This window comes from Stigmatopora nigra, chromosome 9, assembly GCF_051989575.1.
Source record: "Stigmatopora nigra isolate UIUO_SnigA chromosome 9, RoL_Snig_1.1, whole genome shotgun sequence".
NCBI lineage: Eukaryota > Metazoa > Chordata > Actinopteri > Syngnathiformes > Syngnathidae > Stigmatopora > Stigmatopora nigra.
Window position 1 is genome coordinate 15,206,738 of NC_135516.1, and position 18,546 is coordinate 15,225,283.

General features: G+C 54.8%; 2 protein-coding genes across 4 annotated transcripts; one reads left to right on the forward strand and one right to left on the reverse strand.

The window, feature by feature from the left end:
* Positions 1–118: 118 nt before the first annotated feature.
* On the reverse strand, positions 119–3,131 carry LOC144201779 (neuromedin-U receptor 1-like). The gene is made up of 4 exons (XM_077724547.1): positions 2,506–3,131; positions 1,713–2,376; positions 1,369–1,596; positions 119–1,292 (listed from the first exon to the last, which is right to left on the reverse strand). The coding sequence occupies exons 2-4, from the start codon at positions 2,362–2,364 to the stop codon at positions 940–942; spliced, it is 1,233 nt and encodes a 410-aa protein (XP_077580673.1). The 5' UTR covers positions 2,365–2,376; positions 2,506–3,131; the 3' UTR covers positions 119–939.
* Positions 3,132–5,120: 1,989 nt separating this feature from the next.
* Positions 5,121–17,448, forward strand: LOC144201776 (ephrin type-B receptor 3-like). Of its 3 annotated transcripts, XM_077724543.1 has the most exons (15): positions 5,121–5,588; positions 8,486–8,550; positions 9,692–10,406; positions 11,010–11,165; positions 11,429–11,764; positions 11,877–12,001; positions 12,152–12,308; positions 12,382–12,490; positions 12,561–12,613; positions 12,695–12,817; positions 13,280–13,527; positions 13,761–13,976; positions 14,052–14,201; positions 15,202–15,395; positions 15,465–17,448. In XM_077724543.1, exons 1-15 carry the CDS (start codon positions 5,531–5,533, stop codon positions 15,598–15,600), a joined length of 2,841 nt encoding a protein of 946 aa, XP_077580669.1. In that variant the 5' UTR covers positions 5,121–5,530; the 3' UTR covers positions 15,601–17,448. The 3 variants fall into 3 exon arrangements, with proteins under 3 accessions (XP_077580669.1, XP_077580668.1, XP_077580666.1); XM_077724542.1 differs by having other exon boundaries at positions 12,561–12,817; XM_077724540.1 differs by having other exon boundaries at positions 5,385–5,588; positions 13,761–14,201.
* Positions 17,449–18,546: the final 1,098 nt, after the last annotated feature.

Here is an 18,546-nt window from a genome sequence, read left to right on the forward strand (position 1 = left end):
TTTCCAAAGCTCATTAAGGAGGAATAAACCATCTGTGAAATGAGAAAGTCAAGACAATACCACTTTCACGCTTATATATTTAATCGTTTCAAAACATGCTATACAGATGTTCGGGGTAACCTAGCTCGGAATTTTTTACATCTTGAGGAACACAACTGTACCAAAAAGTTCACTCACAATAACACAACACGTATATACCAGGGAAAACTGTTTTTTTTTTCTTCGTTTACTGTATGTAGTAAGATGGGAGAAATGGGGCAAACACCCCCCGGCCTTCCAAAAAATGGTTCATACCTTCCGTGGACGACATTGCAATGACACAAACAAACAGCGAGAACTAGGGAAGCGGTAAATAGTTTTTTTTAGTTCAGCAAAAAAAAAAAAAAATAGTTTCCCCAAGACTGTTTTGAATAAGTGGCAAATGTCGTGTGGCCAACAAGTTGTCTTTCTTTGCTAAACTACGGCAAAATGCCCGAATGTTCGAATGTTAGCATGCTAGCTAGCTGCGCAGTGTTTGATGGATCGCACCTGTTTTTGTCTCTTTTCCGCCCGAACGAATGGTGCATTGAGCCAATTGAACTCAGACGCAAGTGCATACAGCCGGTAAGTGGTCTATTTTGTTGTTTTATTCTGAATGTCTTCCTATAGACTGATGAAATGACGTGTGGCCGGCCAACGAGTTGCCTTTTTTGTTAGCTCAAGTGTAGTCAAAAATGCCGGTTTTAGATGGTTAGCATGCGGGCTAGCTGCCCTAGCCAAACAATAAAGTAGACAGAGTTGACTGACCCGGGCTCGTCGAAACTGCACCATTTAAAAAAATAAAACGGGGACAAAATCTAAACTAATTTTAGGGGGCGTTTGAAAAACATAGACATGCAAAACCATTTAGGTTTCCAAAACAACGTTTCCCAATTTTTGGCTCCTCAAAGCTCAAACAGTTCAGCTGTCCCCGTTCGACGTATCGTGCTTAAAGGTGACGGTCGCTGGAGTCCATTTGCTTTTTCGACGTCCCGTCCGGCTCAAATCGGAGCGCAAAGTCATCCCCGAAGCCGAGCGCAGCGAGCGGTCGCCCGGGCAGCAGACGTGCCTGAACATTTCTCGGAAGCGCGTGGACATGAGGCTGTACAGGACCGGGTTGACGGCGGCGCTCAGGTAGAAGAAGACTCCCGACACGATGTGGATGTGCCCGAAGATCCGGAGGTGGCCTTCCAGCGACTCGTCCATCAGGCTCCACATCAGACGGTCCGCGTGGAAGGGAGCCCAGCACAGGCCGAACACCAAGACCAGCACACCTGGACGTGACAAAATCGCCTGAGGCGTGGGGAAACAAAAAGAAGACGGGCCCCTTTCCGCCCGACGACTACGTACACAACATTTTGGTGATTTGATGGTTGCGTTTGTCGACTCTGTGCCGGTGGAATCTGCCCAGGCCTTCCGGTCCCAAGCCGCTCCCGTCGGCCGAGGCGGCCTTCTCCCGCCGCAGCCGCAGTCCGATCAGGAGGTAGAGGACGCCGATGACCAGCATGGGCAGGACGAAGAAGACCAGCGTGGAAATCAGGATGATCAGATTGTACATCCACCTGGGCTTCACCAACTCTGAGGAGGCAAATGCGCCAAACGGGCCTTCTCTTTTCATGGTAACCAGGGGAAAAAAGCGATCATGGACTAACTAAAACACCAGGGGAAAAAGAGCGAGTCTTCCCGATACGTACGGCAAATGGCGGAGCGCGGGAAGCGGCGTCCGAATTTGGGAGGCAGCGTGGCGATCCCGTGCAGGCTGGCGTTGGGCACGGAGCAGAGCATGGACAGCGACCACAGGGCCACCAGCACCCTCTTGACGTGCGCCGTGGTGCTGACGTGCTTGACCTGCAGGGGGCGCGCCACGGCCCAGTAGCGCTCCACGCTCAGGGCCGTCACGTTGAGGACGGAGGCGAAGCACACCGTCTCGAAGAGGAAGGTTTTGAAGTAGCAGCCGCCCGCCCCCAGCGGGAAGGGGTAGTTGCGCCACATCTCGTAGACCTCCAGCGGCATGCCCAGGAGCAGCACCAGCAGGTCGGACGCCGCCAGGCTCAGCAGGTAGTAGTTGGTGGGCGTCCGCATGGCCCGGTGGCGCAGGATGACAGCGCAGGTCAGGCTGTTGCCCAGGACCCCCGGCAGGAAGATGCTCAGGTAGGCCAGGCAGACGGGCAGGAAAACGGGCGACCTGGCCGGACCCAGTTTCAGGGACATGTAGTCGTCCTCGCTCAGGCACATCTCCTCCGGACCCACGTTCTCGGAGAAGCCCGACGCGTTGGCCCGGGCGCACCCGGCCGACTCGCCGCAGGCCGCCCAAAGACCGCCGCCGGAGCAGTTGAACTCGGCCATGGCGCGCTTCTTCTGTGGACGAATGAGGAGACGCCGTGTTATCGTCGCGACTTCTCCGCACTCGGTCGCCTTCTTATTGGCCCGCGGAGGCTCCGGCAGTGTGAGTTAATAGTCAAAGTGAAAGGAAAATGTCCAACTCACCTGCAAATTGCAACAGTCCAGGAAATGACCAGTCCAACTGGATGATTGCTAAAGCGCTCCGCTCAGAGCGTCCTACTCCATCTGAAGCTGGATCTTGGCGCCTCACTGTGTCATGACTGCTCGGGACAAATACACTCTCTCTCTCTCTCTGTGACTCTTTTTTCGCTCTCTCACTTTCAGCATCCTGACGAAAATGCATTGCTGTAATCATGTCAAACGTCAAGGGCAGCACGTTTACGCCACTGGAAAGACACCAAGAAAAGAAGAGTCCGTGACATTTTCCAAATGCCAGAAGAATATGTCTATTTTTTCTTCTCTAAAAGTCCAACGTTTACATCTGTTCTGATGGAAACAGGCAGAATTTCCCGGTCTTGGTTGACACTTTAGCAGGCGGTAATTGACAAGGTGTGCCCGTTTGTTCTGCCTCTCGGCCATTGGGTATCTGCCTGCCGCCAATCCACTTTGTTTGTCCACTTCTCCAGACAGACATTTCGCCTTGATTATCTTCGTACGTGACCCATGGAGCCTTTTCACGGACGGGATTGCTTTTCTCCCCGAACGCTCGGAGCGTGGCGGCGCCGTACAAAAGGGGTCACCGATGACTTTGACCTTTTTGAAAAGCCGCGCCGACCCACTAAGCCACCCAGAGAGACGTTCGCCTTATTCTCTCTCCGTTGGAGTGAAAAGCACAGCGCACGTTCATTTCAAGCAAAAAGGCTATACTTTTTCCAACGTTACCATGCGTTAAACGGCTATTGGCGCAACGTTTGCGTCAGTCACCCTCCGGGTGACGGCCTCGGTCGTCCACGTCGTTGTGCTTCCGCTTTCTTTCCACGGAGAGGCGCTCAAATTCCAGCGGTGCACCAAAGCGGCACACGTCACGTGAAATGAGCGTCCCACCGCTCATTTGCATTTGTGCCATTGGCGCCTTTGGTGGCGTTATGGTACGGTAAGGTGCCTTTTTTTGACGTGTGCTTTTTCATCGGTCCGATTCGCCCCATAAAAATGCTTCCGGGCAGGTGATGGTGTCATTTGGAAGGCGTCTTTTTTTCCCAGGTCCGGCCGAAGAAACAAACCGTGGCCATTTGCAGCAGTTCCACTTATCAAGCTTATCGAGCCAGAAGATTGGCAGAAGGTGGCCAAAAGCCAGCTGAAAAAGAGTGGTGGCCCTCCCGTTTAATCAATGCTCCGTGGAGGTTGTCCCCGTAAAATGAAGTGAAAAAAATGCCCCAAAAATCAACATTTGGAATTGACGCCCGGCGATGAGGCCAAAAAGATGCCTTCCCCACTGCCCCCACTTTTTTTTTTGCCTCTACTTTGTTTTGAAAGATGGAATGACAATCCCCAATGCAGTTGGATGCCTGTCGTCCCCACCAGTCGGGATGGAGCGCCCTTACTTTACTATTTTCTTTTTACAGTAGGTGGGCGGGCCGGCCGGCCGGCTGGTGGTTTTAGGGGGGGTGGGGGTGGGAAAGCTCCAGTACAAGGCCCCCTTTCACAAGCACCAATTCATCAGTCTGCAATGGGGTGCCCCACCGGTCCAACACACACACACACACACATGCTATCCTAAAGTTAAGACCCCTGCCTTTCCTTAGGAGCGCCCCCCCCCCAACTCCTCGCCTTCAGCCATTCTAGCACCCTCATCCCCTCCGGCCTCTTTTGTGGCCCCGGCTTTGTGCACTAATTAACTACAGTTGAGCTCCCAGCAGGCCGCGGGGTCAGCCCACCCCGCCCGGCCCGCCTGATTGACAGCTCGGCAGCGGCGGTGGCGGCGGCGGCGTCCTTGGCTTATAGTTACGCCGTGGCTTATTGCCAGCGGCTGAGGGTAAGGACAAAGTGCGCGCGGCACACTTGGTAGCTTTTGGAGTTTTCTTGGCCGTTTTGAAGGAATTTCAGCCAAATGCTTTCGAGTCCTTGAAGCACACACCCACACCGGCCGGGTGTCTGGACAAAGATGCTATCATGTGGGGAAGGATGCTCATTTGCCTGGAAAAACTCCCCCTCTCGTTAAAGCCTATTGAGTATTTTCAGAGGGCTTGGAATGGCATTCCGTAGCACGGTTGCTGCGACTCCCCTGGTACCTTTGGCAGTCAGCTCTTTTATATATATTTGTATATTTTAGCAGGAATTTGGAATTTTGTAAGCCATTGTCACCAAACGGGCGCAATTTGCATCCTCTTGGTCCCGCCACGTCCCCCCGAAAGGCCGTCGGATGGCGTCCATGCAAGGAAACTAATACTAGCTAGCGCCACGGCGGTCGGACAGGCGGACGTCGGACAGACAGACGTCGGAGCGTGACCGAGGGCGTCCTCATCCTGGGGAAAAGAAGATCCTCTTTGACTTCAAAATAAAAGATGTGATGTGATCATGGGAAAGAGCAAGCAGCCACGGGGGGGGGGGGGGGGGGGGTACCAGGCATTCCAACGTATACGTCCAATTCTTCTAGTTAGTAATAACAATTGTCTCCGTTGTTGACTGTATTGTGCTCTTTTTCTTGCAGGTGTGCCGTAGTATTTGTGCTTTTTATTTTGAAGGTCTGGAGCGGATGCCGCTTGATCACCAGCTGTGATCGGTAAGCGGGTTCCCCCCCGCCCCCGCCTTCTACCAGCCATCATCCCCCACCCCTCCCCTCCGCCTGTCAGTCCCCGCGTTGCCATTCCGACGCACGGCCCCCGACGGAGGCGCAACAGCCCAAACAACCGCCCGCCGGACCTTTTTTTTTTTCGGAGGCAACGGCCGCGAGCGTGGCGGGAGGACGCCGAGCCCCGGGAAAAAGGTCGGACGCGGACGCCCCAAACGCCGTCCATTTGGGAAGAGGGACGTGAGCGAGAAAAGAAAGGAGGCAGGATGGAGGAGGACGCAAGCCCACCGCGGGCGGACCCCGTGTGAGCGGGGAACGCCAGCCATAGCCAGCCATAACCAGTCAGCCAAGCCATCCATCCATCCATCCATCCCTCCGTGGTCATTGATTTGGTCAGCTAGCCATCCTCAGGCTCTCTCTGGAAAAGCTGCTCTCCTGACAATGGATTATTTGCTGTGGGTGTCCAGCCTCCTGGTGCCAACGGTGTTGGCCGTTGAAGGTAGGCGACATTATTACATTTCTTTCTTTCTTTCCTTCCTCCCGTCTCGGGCTCCCGGCTGAGAACAATGGCTACGTGGACACGGGCTCTCGCCGCCGCCGCCACGCCAAAGCCCGTCTGGCTCCTCCCGTCTCCGAAATCCGCCGAGGGCACGCGGGTCCGGCGGCGACCGTAGCGCCGACCGTAGGGGCGACCGTAGGGGTGGCCCCGTTGCTATTGTCCCCCACTGGTGTCACACCCACTGGCGCAGCGCTAGGCAAATGTGCTTTCCGGCACCCTCGATGGGTGCCGCCGAGTGACTTGCGCTAAATGACTGCGCCAAAAAAAAGAAAAATGGGCATACCGACGTCGTACCTTATTACTTTGGGTCAATTCGTGGTGTGTATATGTTGTGGTTGGGTCTTAATCAAGGCGGCCCGCATCTCCCTTTTTTTTCTCGCGGCCAGTCCGACAGCGGCTGTCAAATCCACCAAAACGGCCACCAGATCAATGTGTACAAAAGCCACTTTTGAGCAAAACAATGTCCAATTGTGTTATACGTCGACATAAACTTTCAAAAAAATCTCCATTGGGGAAAAAAAACAAATGATCAGCTGTGAAAGGGTTAATTGTTCCAAAAATCAACATTGGGGAGCTGAAAAGAGCCAACATGTAAACCAAGGGCCCCAAATGGAGCAGGGGGGGGGGGGGCAAAGAGCCAAAATGTAAACCAAGGGCCCCAAATGGAGCAGAAGGGGAGGGGAGGGGGGGCCCCGAAATCAAGCCATTCATTTCCATTGGGAGGCACGTTCCCTGCTTGGGAATGGCGCTCTCCTTCCTCCCTGTTGGAAAGGCCAATCGGGAAAGGGGATGGCAACAAATGAGCGAGCCACTCCTCGGGATGAAATGTACAGCCAAGAGAGGATTGGAGCAGCCCGCCGTCGCCATTCAACGTCTGTCATGGTCACAGGCGCCGTTTGGAAAAGAGTTCGTCCATGGAAAAACAAGTCAATTGACATGACCCATCGTTGGACCCATTGCCAGATCTCCCGCTTCCATTGGATGGGACGTGGAGCCAATGACGACCTCCTTTCCGGCGTTGGGTGCCTCATCAAAGTGTTTCCCATCAGAGAGAATGTGGAAGACAGAGATGAAGCCTGCAAAGCTGATTTAGCCCAAATAGCGCGGAGCGCCTTTCCACCTCTCGCTAGCGTCTTTTCATGGCTGATCGTCATGCTAATATTTGCCGCTTAATATTTCATATGTTTGCCGCTCGGCCTCCCTTTCATGCCGCCCTCAAAGTGAATAAAAGATGCGGAGTGCGCTCTCCATTGGCCGCCGTGCCGCCTTTCGCCTGCTGCCCGCCGTCCTTTACAAAAGTCAGCATAAATTAAGGATAGATATCCGACGCCCCCGGAGGTTCACTGCATTGTTTTTGGTTGCTTTTTTTTTCTCTCTCCCTTTTTTTACCGCCCTAGTTTTATATGGGCAGGTTTTGGCTGCTGAGTAATAGCTTTATCTCCCGGGGAGGCTCAATATAGCCAGGCTCTCTTTGGTTTACAAGCCCCATCCACTCTCTGGAAGCAACTAAGCAAATGTCTTACTGGGAGGAACTTCACTTTTTTTTTTTTTTTTTAGGACACCCAGGTTTCCAGAATAGATTGTATCATATAATAGCCATGGAAGGTCCAAATTTTGCCCTCCAAATCTAGCAAATGGCGTCCGCCGCAGCGTATTTGTTTTTACGGAGAAAAGACGGTCGCGTCACGCTAATCAATTTTGCGGACCCCCGGGCGGGCAAGGGCCTTTTCGGAGAGGGTCGTGCCGGACGGATGGGGTTCCCGGAAGGCGGCGGAGCGGCGGAGCGGGGGTCCGGCGTGATGGCCGGCTAAGCCGTCTGCGTGCGGCACCCCCGAGGAAGCAAACAAACACAGCTGTGATTGATTGCCCGCCCACCCCTTTCGGCCTCAGTCTCCGCCTCCGGACGGGCCTTTTTTCACCTCCGATGATCAAAACAAAGGGGCTCATTCTTGTGCGTGGCGGCGGCGGCGTTGACACGTCCATCGGAGGGAGTCGCAAAAACCTCCCTGAAAAAACACATCTTTGGGGCATTTGCACCTTTTGTCTGCCCGTCGGCTCGACGTAAACATTTCTCGTGGATGCCAAAAATAATCTGAATTGAAGGAGGGCAACTTTTCCTTTGCATGCCTGGATTCTCTTTGATTTAGTCATCCATACAAATTCTAATAGATGGGAAGGGGGTGGGGGGGCTAGCTTGATTTTTCTTTCTTTTTTGGGGCGCTAGGTTTGAATTTTGCGCACACTTCCATGGAGTGGCCGCTTAAAAATGCTTCTTCAGATACTTTTGTATCTTTTAGCGCCTTGCTCATTTTGATCCCCCTTGAAGATCCTCATGCATCATTTAGGGGAAAGGAAAGGAAAATATGCAAGTGTGCATCAATCAGAGTTGATTTTAGCAAGCTGTTGACATGCTGATGTCAATGGATTCCAATGTATGGTCTTCAATAGCATTGAAAAAGCAAACCTCCCGGGCCTTCATTTCTTTAAACGCTAAGAGAGAGAAAGAGAGAGTGGCTGCTCTTTCTTCTTCTTCTTCTTCTTCTTCTTCTTCTTCTTCTTCTTCTTCTTCTTGTTCCGCCTCCTTTTCTCGCCTGTGCTCGGCCGACGCCATCTCGACGAGTTGCCAGCCCAGCGGGCGCCGTTTGCTCAGCGATCTAATGGCGTCCGTAATTAGGCGCCAACGACAATAACGACGGTGCGACTCCGGGAGGCCAGATTGACCGGCGTCGGGTCCGTCCGTCCGTTTCGGTGGCGGCGGCGGCGGGTCTTTTATTATTGGAATTGACGCTCAGTATATAAATGAATGTATTGAAGACTTGTCCTTGGTGTGTTTGCAGAAACCCTGATGGACAGTCGGTGGGCGACCACAGAGTTGGCTTGGACCACCTTCCCAGAAAGTGGGGTGAGCATATCTTTTTCCCTTTGGAGCCCCCTTTAATTACAGATAGTCTTATTTGTTCCATTTGCCGTTTAACAACCGAGGCAACCCCGCCCGAGCGCCGGCCGTCGCCACGCGTCCCCACACGTCCCCGCCCCCGTCTCCCGCTCTTTTCAATTGGTGTGCCCGGGTTGGGCTTTTGTGGGGACTGGCGCTTTGGGCGGGAAAATCGGCGTGCAATCTGCCTGCCCGCCCGGCGTCCGTCCAACCAAAACAAGGCGCAAACCAGATATGACGCTTTGCTGACGTTTTGGTGGCGTACTAGCGATTGGCGCTACCTATCAATGAGAGGAATTGCAATGAATGGCGTCCGATGGGAAAGTAGCAAGCATAGAGCGGCCCCCCTCTAACGGACAGATTTATCGGCGCTTCCTAAAAGCATTTTTTTCCCCCACCAATCCCAATCTGTTTTGTTGTTTTTGGCAGACATTAGAGTTTTAGTCTGAAAATAAAACTCCCTTGAGACAAAAAAAAGGCGACTGATGAGGAAGAGCTTTCAATATTAAACTCTCGCTCGCTCTTTTTATTTATTTACCACCGCGCACCAAAATAGGCCCCGCCTTCACTTTAAAATGGCTTGTGGAGCCAGGTGTTTTTGTCCAGATTGTCCCTCGTAGGAGCGTCATGTGACCCCAGGGCCGGGCTCGTTCGCCCCTCCCCTTTTGGCAAGACCGGGGCCCTCCGCGCTCCCATTTGTCAGGCGGCGCGTGCGTCTGATTTACCGCGTCCGACGCGGGAATAGATCGCACGGCAAGAGAGAGAGAGCTAAAAAAAGAAAGCGAAAGGACTGCGTTGGACAGTGGGCGCCTTTTTGAAAAGAAAAACAAATGTAAGCAGCCGCCAGACAAAGTGGCAATCACGCTTGTCGACCATTTTTTAATGAGAAAATGCGTCGGCACGTCACGAATGGGATTAGCGCATGAGATTATTTCAGTCCACGGCCGTCTCTCCCCCACACAATGCGCCTTTTTTTTTGTCGCCGCCGCCGCCGCCCCATCGTATGCGGAATTCATTAAAAGGGGGGGCAAACGTTGTGCTTGGAGTCATGACCAGAGCTGTGCCGTCTGTGCTCTTTTTTTTTATGTCTTTGTGTCCACCGTCACAGTGGGAGGAAGTGAGCGGCTACGACGACTCCATGAGCCCCATCCGAACCTACCAGGTGTGTAACGTCCGGCAGGCCAACCAGAACAATTGGCTGAGGACGGACTATATCCCACGCAGGGGTGTGCTTCGCGTCTACGTGGAGCTCAAGTTCTCCGTGCGCGACTGCGCCAGCATCCCCAACATCCCGGGTTCTTGCAAGGAGACTTTTAATCTTTTTTATTATGAGTCGGAGGGGGCCGGGGACGCGTGGGCCGTCGGCGACGAGGACGGCGGAGGCGATGGCGGCGGAGGCGGGACCCCGCCCCGGAGGGAAAACCCTTACGTCAAAGTGGACACCATCGCCCCCGACGAGAGTTTCTCTCTCCTGGAGGCCGGCAGGATCAACAGCAAAGTGCGCAGCTTGGGCCCCCTCTCCAAGGGAGGATTCTACCTGGCCTTCCAGGACCTGGGCGCCTGCATGTCGCTCATCTCCGTGCGGGTCTTCTTCAAAAAGTGCTCCACCACCATCGCCAACCTGGCCGTCTTCCCCGAGACGGCCACGGGCGCCGAGGCCACCTCGCTGGTCATCGCCCCGGGGGCCTGCGTGGCCAACGCCGCCGAGATGTCCGTCCCGCTCAAGCTCTACTGCAACGGCGACGGCGAGTGGATGGTCCCCGTGGGCGCCTGCACCTGCGTGGCCGGTTACCAGCCCTCCGCCGATCGGACCCAGTGTCAAGGTGGGGGGGGGGGGGGGGGGGGGGGGGAGTGTCTCCTTGAAAATGTCTCCTCCGTATGATTTTCCCGCCATTGCTCCGAGACGTCATTAAGCATAGATGAATTGGCCAAAATCCAGCGGTGGCGGCTCCCAAAGCATCCCTGGCTAGTCTCGCCAACCTGGTTCGGACCGCAAAAATAACCTTGCTAACGGGGATCCCCTTTCGGCCATCTTTTATGCCATCCGTGCTCTCACCTCATTTGCGTCCGGCGGACGTTCCTTCCTTACGATGACATCCGGGGGGCTGAAGGATGGCCAATGTCAGCTGAAAAAAGCAAAAGCGAGTCAATTCTTAAATGTTTTTCTCTTTTTTTTGTGTGTTCTCGTGCCGGCAGCAGGCGTCTTTTAGCGTGCTCTTCTTTTTCCTCTGTGATTTTTCTTCCTTGAAAGGCTGTTCTGGCACGTTCTGTTCAAGTTGGCGGCCTCTTCACTTTGTTTTGTTTTTACCCAAAATATCTCGCCATTGGAAAGTAGTTTTCCCGTAAAAAAAGGCTTGAGAAAATGTTTTTTTTTTCCCCTATGGACTCATCATCTTCTTCTTCTTGTTGTGTTTTCCCGTCCCCAGCTTGCGTCCCCGGGACTTTCAAATCCAAATTTGGGGACGGCGCCTGCGCCGCCTGCCCGGCCAACAGTCGCGCCACCACCCGAGGCGCCAACGTCTGCCCCTGCCAGAGCCCCTTCTACCGCGCCGACAGCGACCCTCCCGACGTGGCCTGCACCGGTGAGTCCTCCCGAAACCTCCCTCCCCGGCCTTTCTCTGGATCCTTTTGCGCCATTTTAGAATGGAGAAAATCACCCTTTAAAATGTCCTTTTTCCAATACCAATTCCCGTGGGGAGAGTGGCCGCCCTCGACAAAAAATTCCATTTCCGGGCCAAGGCACTCTTTGATAAATGCGCCCATATCCACAAAAGTCTTGTTTCTAGTCTGTAAATGAGGAGTTTTCTTTTATTTTCTTTTTTTTTTTTTTTGGCCACGTCCCCAGGCGTCCCCTCGGCCCCCCGCAACGTCATCTCCAGCGTGAACGAGACGTGGCTGTCCCTGGAATGGGACGAGCCCGAGGACGGCGGCGGGCGCGGCGACCTGCTCTACAACGTGGTGTGCAAAAAGTGCTCGCGCCCCCGCGGACCCTGCACGCGCTGCGACGACAACGTGGACGTGTCGCCCCGCCGCCTGGGCCTGAGGCAGAGGAAGGTGGCCGTGCGACACCTGCAGGCGCACACCCGCTACAGCTTCGAGGTGCAGGCCGTCAACGGCGTCTCCGGCAAGGACGCCGCCGGACCGCGCTACGCCGCCGTCAACATCACTACCAACCAGGCCGGTCAGTATAGAATGGACTTTTTTTTTTTCTAAAACAACATGGTATAGTCATCTTCTATTGCTTTGTACCACAATACTTTTATTTATTTATTTTTTTTTGTCCCCTCGGGCAGCACCTTCGGCCGTCCCGACCGTCCACCTGATGCGTTCCGGCGGCGACACGCTGAGTCTGTCGTGGCTGCCGCCGGAGAAACCCAACGGCGTCATTCTGGACTACGAGATTAAATACCACGAAAGGGTGGGTGGCAGAGAAATGACCATTATTGCGCGCTTGAAGCAAATGTGTAAAGTCGCCCTCCCCCGTCGCCCTCCCCCGTCGCCCTCCCCCGTCGCCCTCCCCCGTCGCCCTCCCCCGTCACCCTCCCCCGGCCAACCGGCTCGCTTCCAGGGCCAGTCCATGTCCCACACGGTCACGTCCCAGCACAGCTCGGCCAAAGTGGAGGGCCTGAGGGCGGCCACCGCCTACGTGGTGCAGGTTCGAGCGCGCACCGTGGCCGGCTACGGTCGCTACAGCAACCCCATGGACGTCAGCACCGGACTGCACAGTAAGGACAGGTCGCCGCCGCCACCGCTCCGTCTGTCCGTCCGTCCGTCCGTTGAGCCCCGTTCTTTGCGCAGGCGACCCGCAGACGTCCACGCGGGACCGGCTCCCCCTGGTGGTGGGTTCGGCCTCTGCCGGATTGGCCCTGGTGCTGGCCCTGGTGGCGGTGGCCGTGGTCTGCCTCAAGTAAGTGGCGGGGAACGGCTCTCTGTCCGGGGTCAAAGGTGGAGGGTGACCCGGACGCGCCTTTGTCCAGGAAGCGACGCGGCGGCTCCGAGTTGGAATACACCGAGAAACTGCAGCAATACAGTAAGTCACTTAAGCGGCCGGCCCCTTTTATCAAAGTCGGCGGGAAAGGATTGTGTCGTATTGAGCTTTTTCCGACGTCAGTTTCTCCCGGCGTGAAAGTCTACATCGACCCGTTCACCTACGAGGACCCCAACGACGCCGTCCACGAGTTTGCCAAGGAGATCGACATCTCCTGCATCAAGATCGAAGAGGTCATCGGCGCCGGTGAGTAGCCGGCGGCGGCGAGGGCAAAATACATTCTCTCTCTGGTTTTTCACTTTTTTTTTCTTTCTTTCTCGGAATGACGAGCTATTTTGCCCGCCTTCCCCTTTCTCCCTCTCCCTCCTTTTGACGGTAAATGCTTTGGACTCAGTCGGCACCCGTAGCCTCCGTGGCCCGGGCGGCGCTCCCTCCCCGTGTGGTCCGTTTCCCTCCGTAGCTTTCCGGCGTGGCGGCCCTTTGGCCCCCAACGTTCCCAGTGGGCCCGGTTAGGCGTTGAAAAGAGGCCCAGAGTTCCCTCTGTCTTCCCTCGCACGCGTCCAGCTCGTTGGCCGGCTCCACCGCCGCGTTTTCTCCGTATCACATCACTCCCTCACCTCCCCACCTTCCCCTCTACCGACCACGCACCACCACCACCCCCCTCCGTCCCCCTCCGTCCCCCTCCGTCCCATCCGTCCCTCCCCTTAGGCGAGTTTGGCGAGGTGTGTCGCGGTCGACTGAAGCAGGCCGGTCGCAGGGAGATGGTGGTGGCCATCAAGACCCTGAAGGCGGGCTACACGGAGCGTCAGAGGCGGGACTTCCTGGCCGAGGCTTCCATCATGGGCCAGTTTGAGCACCCCAACGTGATCCGCCTGGAGGGGGTGCTGACGCGCAGCTGCCCCGTCCTCATCATCACCGAGTTCATGGAGAACGGCGCCTTGGATTCTTTTCTGCGGGTCAGGCTTCTTCTTTTTTTTTCACGGCTGTGAATTTTCCACACGGGCCGGGCAGGTTTACGTAGCGTTTAACGCCGTCTCGGCCCATGAATGGTCCGGCTGGCCAAGGGCGATTCATTGAAGGTCAAAATGCTGAATGCCGGAAAATGCGCCCGTTCCGTAACGCCGTGGGATGATTATTTTCTTTTAAGCATCTCTCTCTGTCTGTCCGTCTGTTTTTTTTTTGTCCTCAGTTGAACGACGGACGCTTCACGGTGACTCAGCTGGTGGGCATGCTGCGCGGCATGGCGGCCGGCATGAAGTACCTGTCGGACATGAACTACGTGCACCGGGACCTGGCGGCCCGCAACATCCTGGTCAACAGCAACCTGGTGTGCAAGGTGTCCGACTTTGGCCTGTCGCGCTTCCTGGACGACACTTCGGCCGACCCCACTTACACCAGCTCCTTGGTGAGACGCCGCGGTCGGCGGCTCGGCGTTGACCCGTGGCGTGCGTGGACTAAATGTTGGGCCGGCTTGTCCCAGGGAGGCAAGATCCCCATCCGCTGGACGGCGCCGGAGGCCATCGCCTTCAGGAAGTTCACCTCGGCCAGCGACGTGTGGAGCTACGGCATCGTCATGTGGGAGGTGGTGTCCTACGGCGAGAGGCCCTACTGGGACATGAGCAATCAAGACGTGAGTGCCACCGCGCCAAACACACACACATTTTCAAAATGTGAGCCCCCGTGAACATGGCCCCCGTCAGTCAGAGTCCATAAGTTCCATCCACCCCCCTACTTGGAAATGGGAGCTCCTCCTCCTTTGAGTTGGACCATCCCGGGCTTTATCTCCCGACGGCAGCGGCGTCCGTATGTCGGACTTCGTTTCAGCCTGTTTGCCACTTTTGTCTCCCACCCCGACTGAAGCGCCCTCCCCTCCCCCCAGGCTATCTGCCACGCGCAGACGCCGGGCCGTCGTCCTCGTAGAGACGGCGAGAAGGCGCCGCCGTGAAAATTGGGAAAATTGCGAGCGCGCCCTTATCAAAGTGGGGGAGTCGCATTGTTCCCGTTCGCCTCGTCTTGGCTGGCTCAATAAGCGACAGTCAACAAACAAGATGAAGAAAGAGGGAGTCGGTCGCTCTCCCACGGCATCACAATAAAATGAAAATAAGGGGAGTGATGAGGTGGGGGGAGGAGGAGGAGGAGGAGGAGGAGAAGAAGGAGACTTTGACTTTCTTTTCCCACTTCCCAGCTTTTTTTTATTGGACTGGCAAAAAAAAAGAACAAAAATGCAACCTTTTTGCATTCAAACGGCACACGTTGGAGAAATCCAAATGAAGAAGAAAGAGCGCTAATAGCCCAGACAAAGTCTTCCGCTGGATTTCCCCAGGAATAACGGCAAAAGATCCTTTCGAAGCGCGGCAAATCACCAGCTTATCTGGCAACATTTGGAAGCCTCTCTCTCCAATTGAAAGGGCTCCCCCGATGGTCGCAAAAGAAAATCCAGTTGACGCCAAGACGGACATAGAGAGAAATGAAGAAGAAGAAGAAAAAAAAAACATGCACACACCACCTGCCCATCCAATAAATTCAAGTCCGTCGAGTTGCACGCGGCTAAAAAGTAGAAAGTAGGAGGTCCACCGGAGGGAGGCGGCGGTCAAATGTCCCTAACCTTGTCCCTTACCTTGTCCCCTCAGGTGATGACGGCGGTGGAGCAGGACTACCGGCTGCCCCCGCCCATGGACTGCCCCATGGTGCTCCACCAGCTCATGTTGGAGTGTTGGATGAAGGAGCGCAACCTGAGGCCCAAGTTCTCACGCATCGTCAACACCTTGGACAAGTTGCTGCGGAACGCCGGGAGCCTCAAGGTGGTGACCAGCGCCTATTCGGGGTAAGTGGGGGGGCCGGGGGGGGCGTGGCCAGACTCCCGAACCGTCGGCTGACCGATTTGCGCCTCCAGGGACCTGCTGAGGTTGGGTGGAACGCTGCCGGGCCACAACAGGAAAAGTCCCGATGACGCCGGCGGAGGCGGCGGCGCCGCCGGCCGGGAAATGTCGCGGCAGCAAATGAGCCAGACGCTCCCCATCCGCGTGTGAGCCGCGGCCGGAAGACTCCAGAGTGCCACCGCCATGTAAAATAAGCAAGATTGAAAAGAAGGACGGCCGGCCGCTGGGATTTGCCGCTCCTGCCGGGGGAGGGAAAAAAAAAAAAAAGAGAGAAAAAAGGAAGAAGAAGAAAGAAAAAAAAGGAAAAAAAGGAGCACCTTCCCTGGCATCTACGTGTTCTCCATTTGTGCTTTTTGTGACTGTCGACATGGAGCCAAACTACTTGCGGGCCCTCTCAGGTTGTCTTTGCATGTTTGCATGCCTTTTGCCACGGCCGGTGGGCGGTCGCTTCCGGAGCCAACCCCAAGCCAGTCGGAACCCGTCCAAAACCCGTCCAAACCCGTCCAAAACCCGTCAAAACCCGTCCAAACCCGTCATTTCAAGACAGCCCCCGGTCCCGTCCACGTGCAGCCACGGATGTCCGCTCAACCTTCCGCTCTCCGATCCAAATGGATTTGCTCCTCCTTCCTTGCGTTCAAACGCCACCATTGAAACGACCCCATGTGGGAGCACCCGTGGAAAAGCCCCCCATGGTACCCGGACCATTGCAAGTACGGCCGCGTACTCACCCGGCCGGGGGTGGGTGGGCTTTTGCCGGAGTGGAAACGTGGCTCTTTGCTTTTTCATTGGTTCGCTCTCTCTCTCTCTCTCTCTCTGGCGGAAAGAAGAAGAAAGGTTAAATATGCTGTATTATTTATTGCCTTCTTGTGGAGAAACAAACATGTGGGGAAAATTGGCCTTCTCCCAAGCTCCGTCTTCCAGCCGCAGAATCCAGAGAATTGTGCGGGTGTGCGTAAAGCACCCCGGTCTGGACGCGGCCCCCCCCCTCCCCCACGTGAAGCCACCGCCGCCACCCCGCTACGTTACCGTGCCGGACGGACAGATGGACACGTGCATGCCAAAAGTGGAACCTTATATACGTGGTACGTTGCTATGGGCAAGCCAAGGACTTCCAAGTCCCTCTTTTTTCTTCTTTCCAACGTGTATACGCCTTGTTTTGAATGCTAACTTATGAGGCGTCGTCAGTGGGGATATTTTTTTTTGTTTTTTTTTTTACCGGGGTTCCAACATTTTTTAGGACCACGCCGTCCGTGCTTGTTTTACTTCTTCCACTGACCAATGCGGACGTGTTTGTTCTTTTTTTTTATTGAATTTGGGCAATTTTATTCATTGGCCGCCGTCCGCCGACACCCCTTCCGTCAAATGGGGGAGGGGCAAACTTGCCGTTCAAAATAGATGGGACGTTGGCGGCGGCCAATGGGTGAGTTTGTCCATTGTAAAGCTTAAAGTATTTGTCCCGTTCTTTCTTCTTGAGTTCATGATTCTACCTTTCCAGACAAATGGCAATGTTTTTCTCCAAATTCCAACTAAGAAGGAGAAGAAAAAAAATGAACGAAATGAGAAGGAGCTAAATACTTGTTGACGTGCTTCAAAGCTTTGAAAAGCTCAATGTATATATACATTTGCTGAGACTGTTTTCCGTCACCACCGGAGGGAGCGTGGGCGGGCGCCCAAAATGTGGGCCCCCAAAATGTGACCCGAAAGTCCAACGTGCCAATGAGAAAAAGCACATTTGTCAGCTTTTCTTGTGCCAAAAAAAAGAGAGAGAATCCGTATACTTGTACTTCCAATGGTGCCATCCAGAAATGTGAAAAAAGGAAGCACACAAAACCAACCCCCGCCCCCATGTTGTAGTCGACAGATAGGAGGAATATATTTGCGGAAGAAAAGAGCAGGCGAAAAAGACACACACACACAGAGAGAGACGGCTGCTCGGGCGGGCCTTTCTCCGGTTCAATATTTTTACGTTAATCATATGCAAATAAATGATTAAAGCGCTCTTTGGTATTCTCTTTGATTAGCTTGCCTGCCTGACGGCCCCACGGCCCGACTCGTTGGCGTTCCAGCTCTCTCTCTCTCTCTCTCTCTCTCTCTCTCTCTCTCTCTCTCTCGCTCATCCGGACGGACGGACAAAAAGAGGGAATAGTAAATATGGACCTATGAGCGAGCCTTGGCAATTGGCAATACCACCACTCAGTCTTTGGCTTTTTCCAGATGGTTTGACCCCATGGCTTGACCCATGGCTTGACCCATGGCTTGACCCCACCGCAGCCTCTTTGGTTGGTCTTCTTTTTTGGATGACATTCCAGCGACCCAAAAATGACGTCCCACGATGGACCAGCGAGTTCACTGACAAGTTGGGTTTTTTTCCCAGCGCCCTCTCACGGATGGAAAAGTAGCCCGTTTGCGGGCGCCCAAAATATCAGGCTTTGAAGTAAGCATCCGGCGGCGCCATGGTCGTCACAGGCGCCCCCGCCAGCGCCGCCGCCAGCGCAGCCGCCAGCGCCTTTTTGGCTGAAAGAATTTCTCCATCTCCACGACGGCAGAACAAACGCAAATCAAAGTCTTTTCAGCCACAATTGATATGTAAAACTGCCGGAGGGAGGGAGGGAGGGAGGGAGACGGAGGGAGAGGAAAAAGACGCCCAGAGATGAGAGAGACGGAGGCTGATGAAAATATATGAAAGGCTTTTTCTGACGCCCAAAACTCCCTCCCTAACAACAAGGTTCACTCGCCACCGGCCTTCCCACTTCACGTCCACCGCCGTCCACGCGTCCACCGCCCTGAGCCCAGTCTGAAGAGGGAGGCTTGGCGGCAAAGGAACCGTTGTTCTCGTTGGCCGCCAAACCTTATCGCTAGGGGAGGTCCAATCCATTTGAAGTGGGAGGGTTGGCAGGGATTGCGCCATCGTTGGCCGGTTGGCCGTCCTCCCACTCCAGATAAATTGGACTTCATCCGTCACCGGCTTGGTTCCCCGCCGGCCTCCCTCCCACTGAGAATGGATTGGACGTCCACGAGTGATGAAGTCATTTCGTCTGACAGCTGAAAGATGACTGGACGCCACGCCTTTGAAGGTTTTTCGCGGACCATCATCCG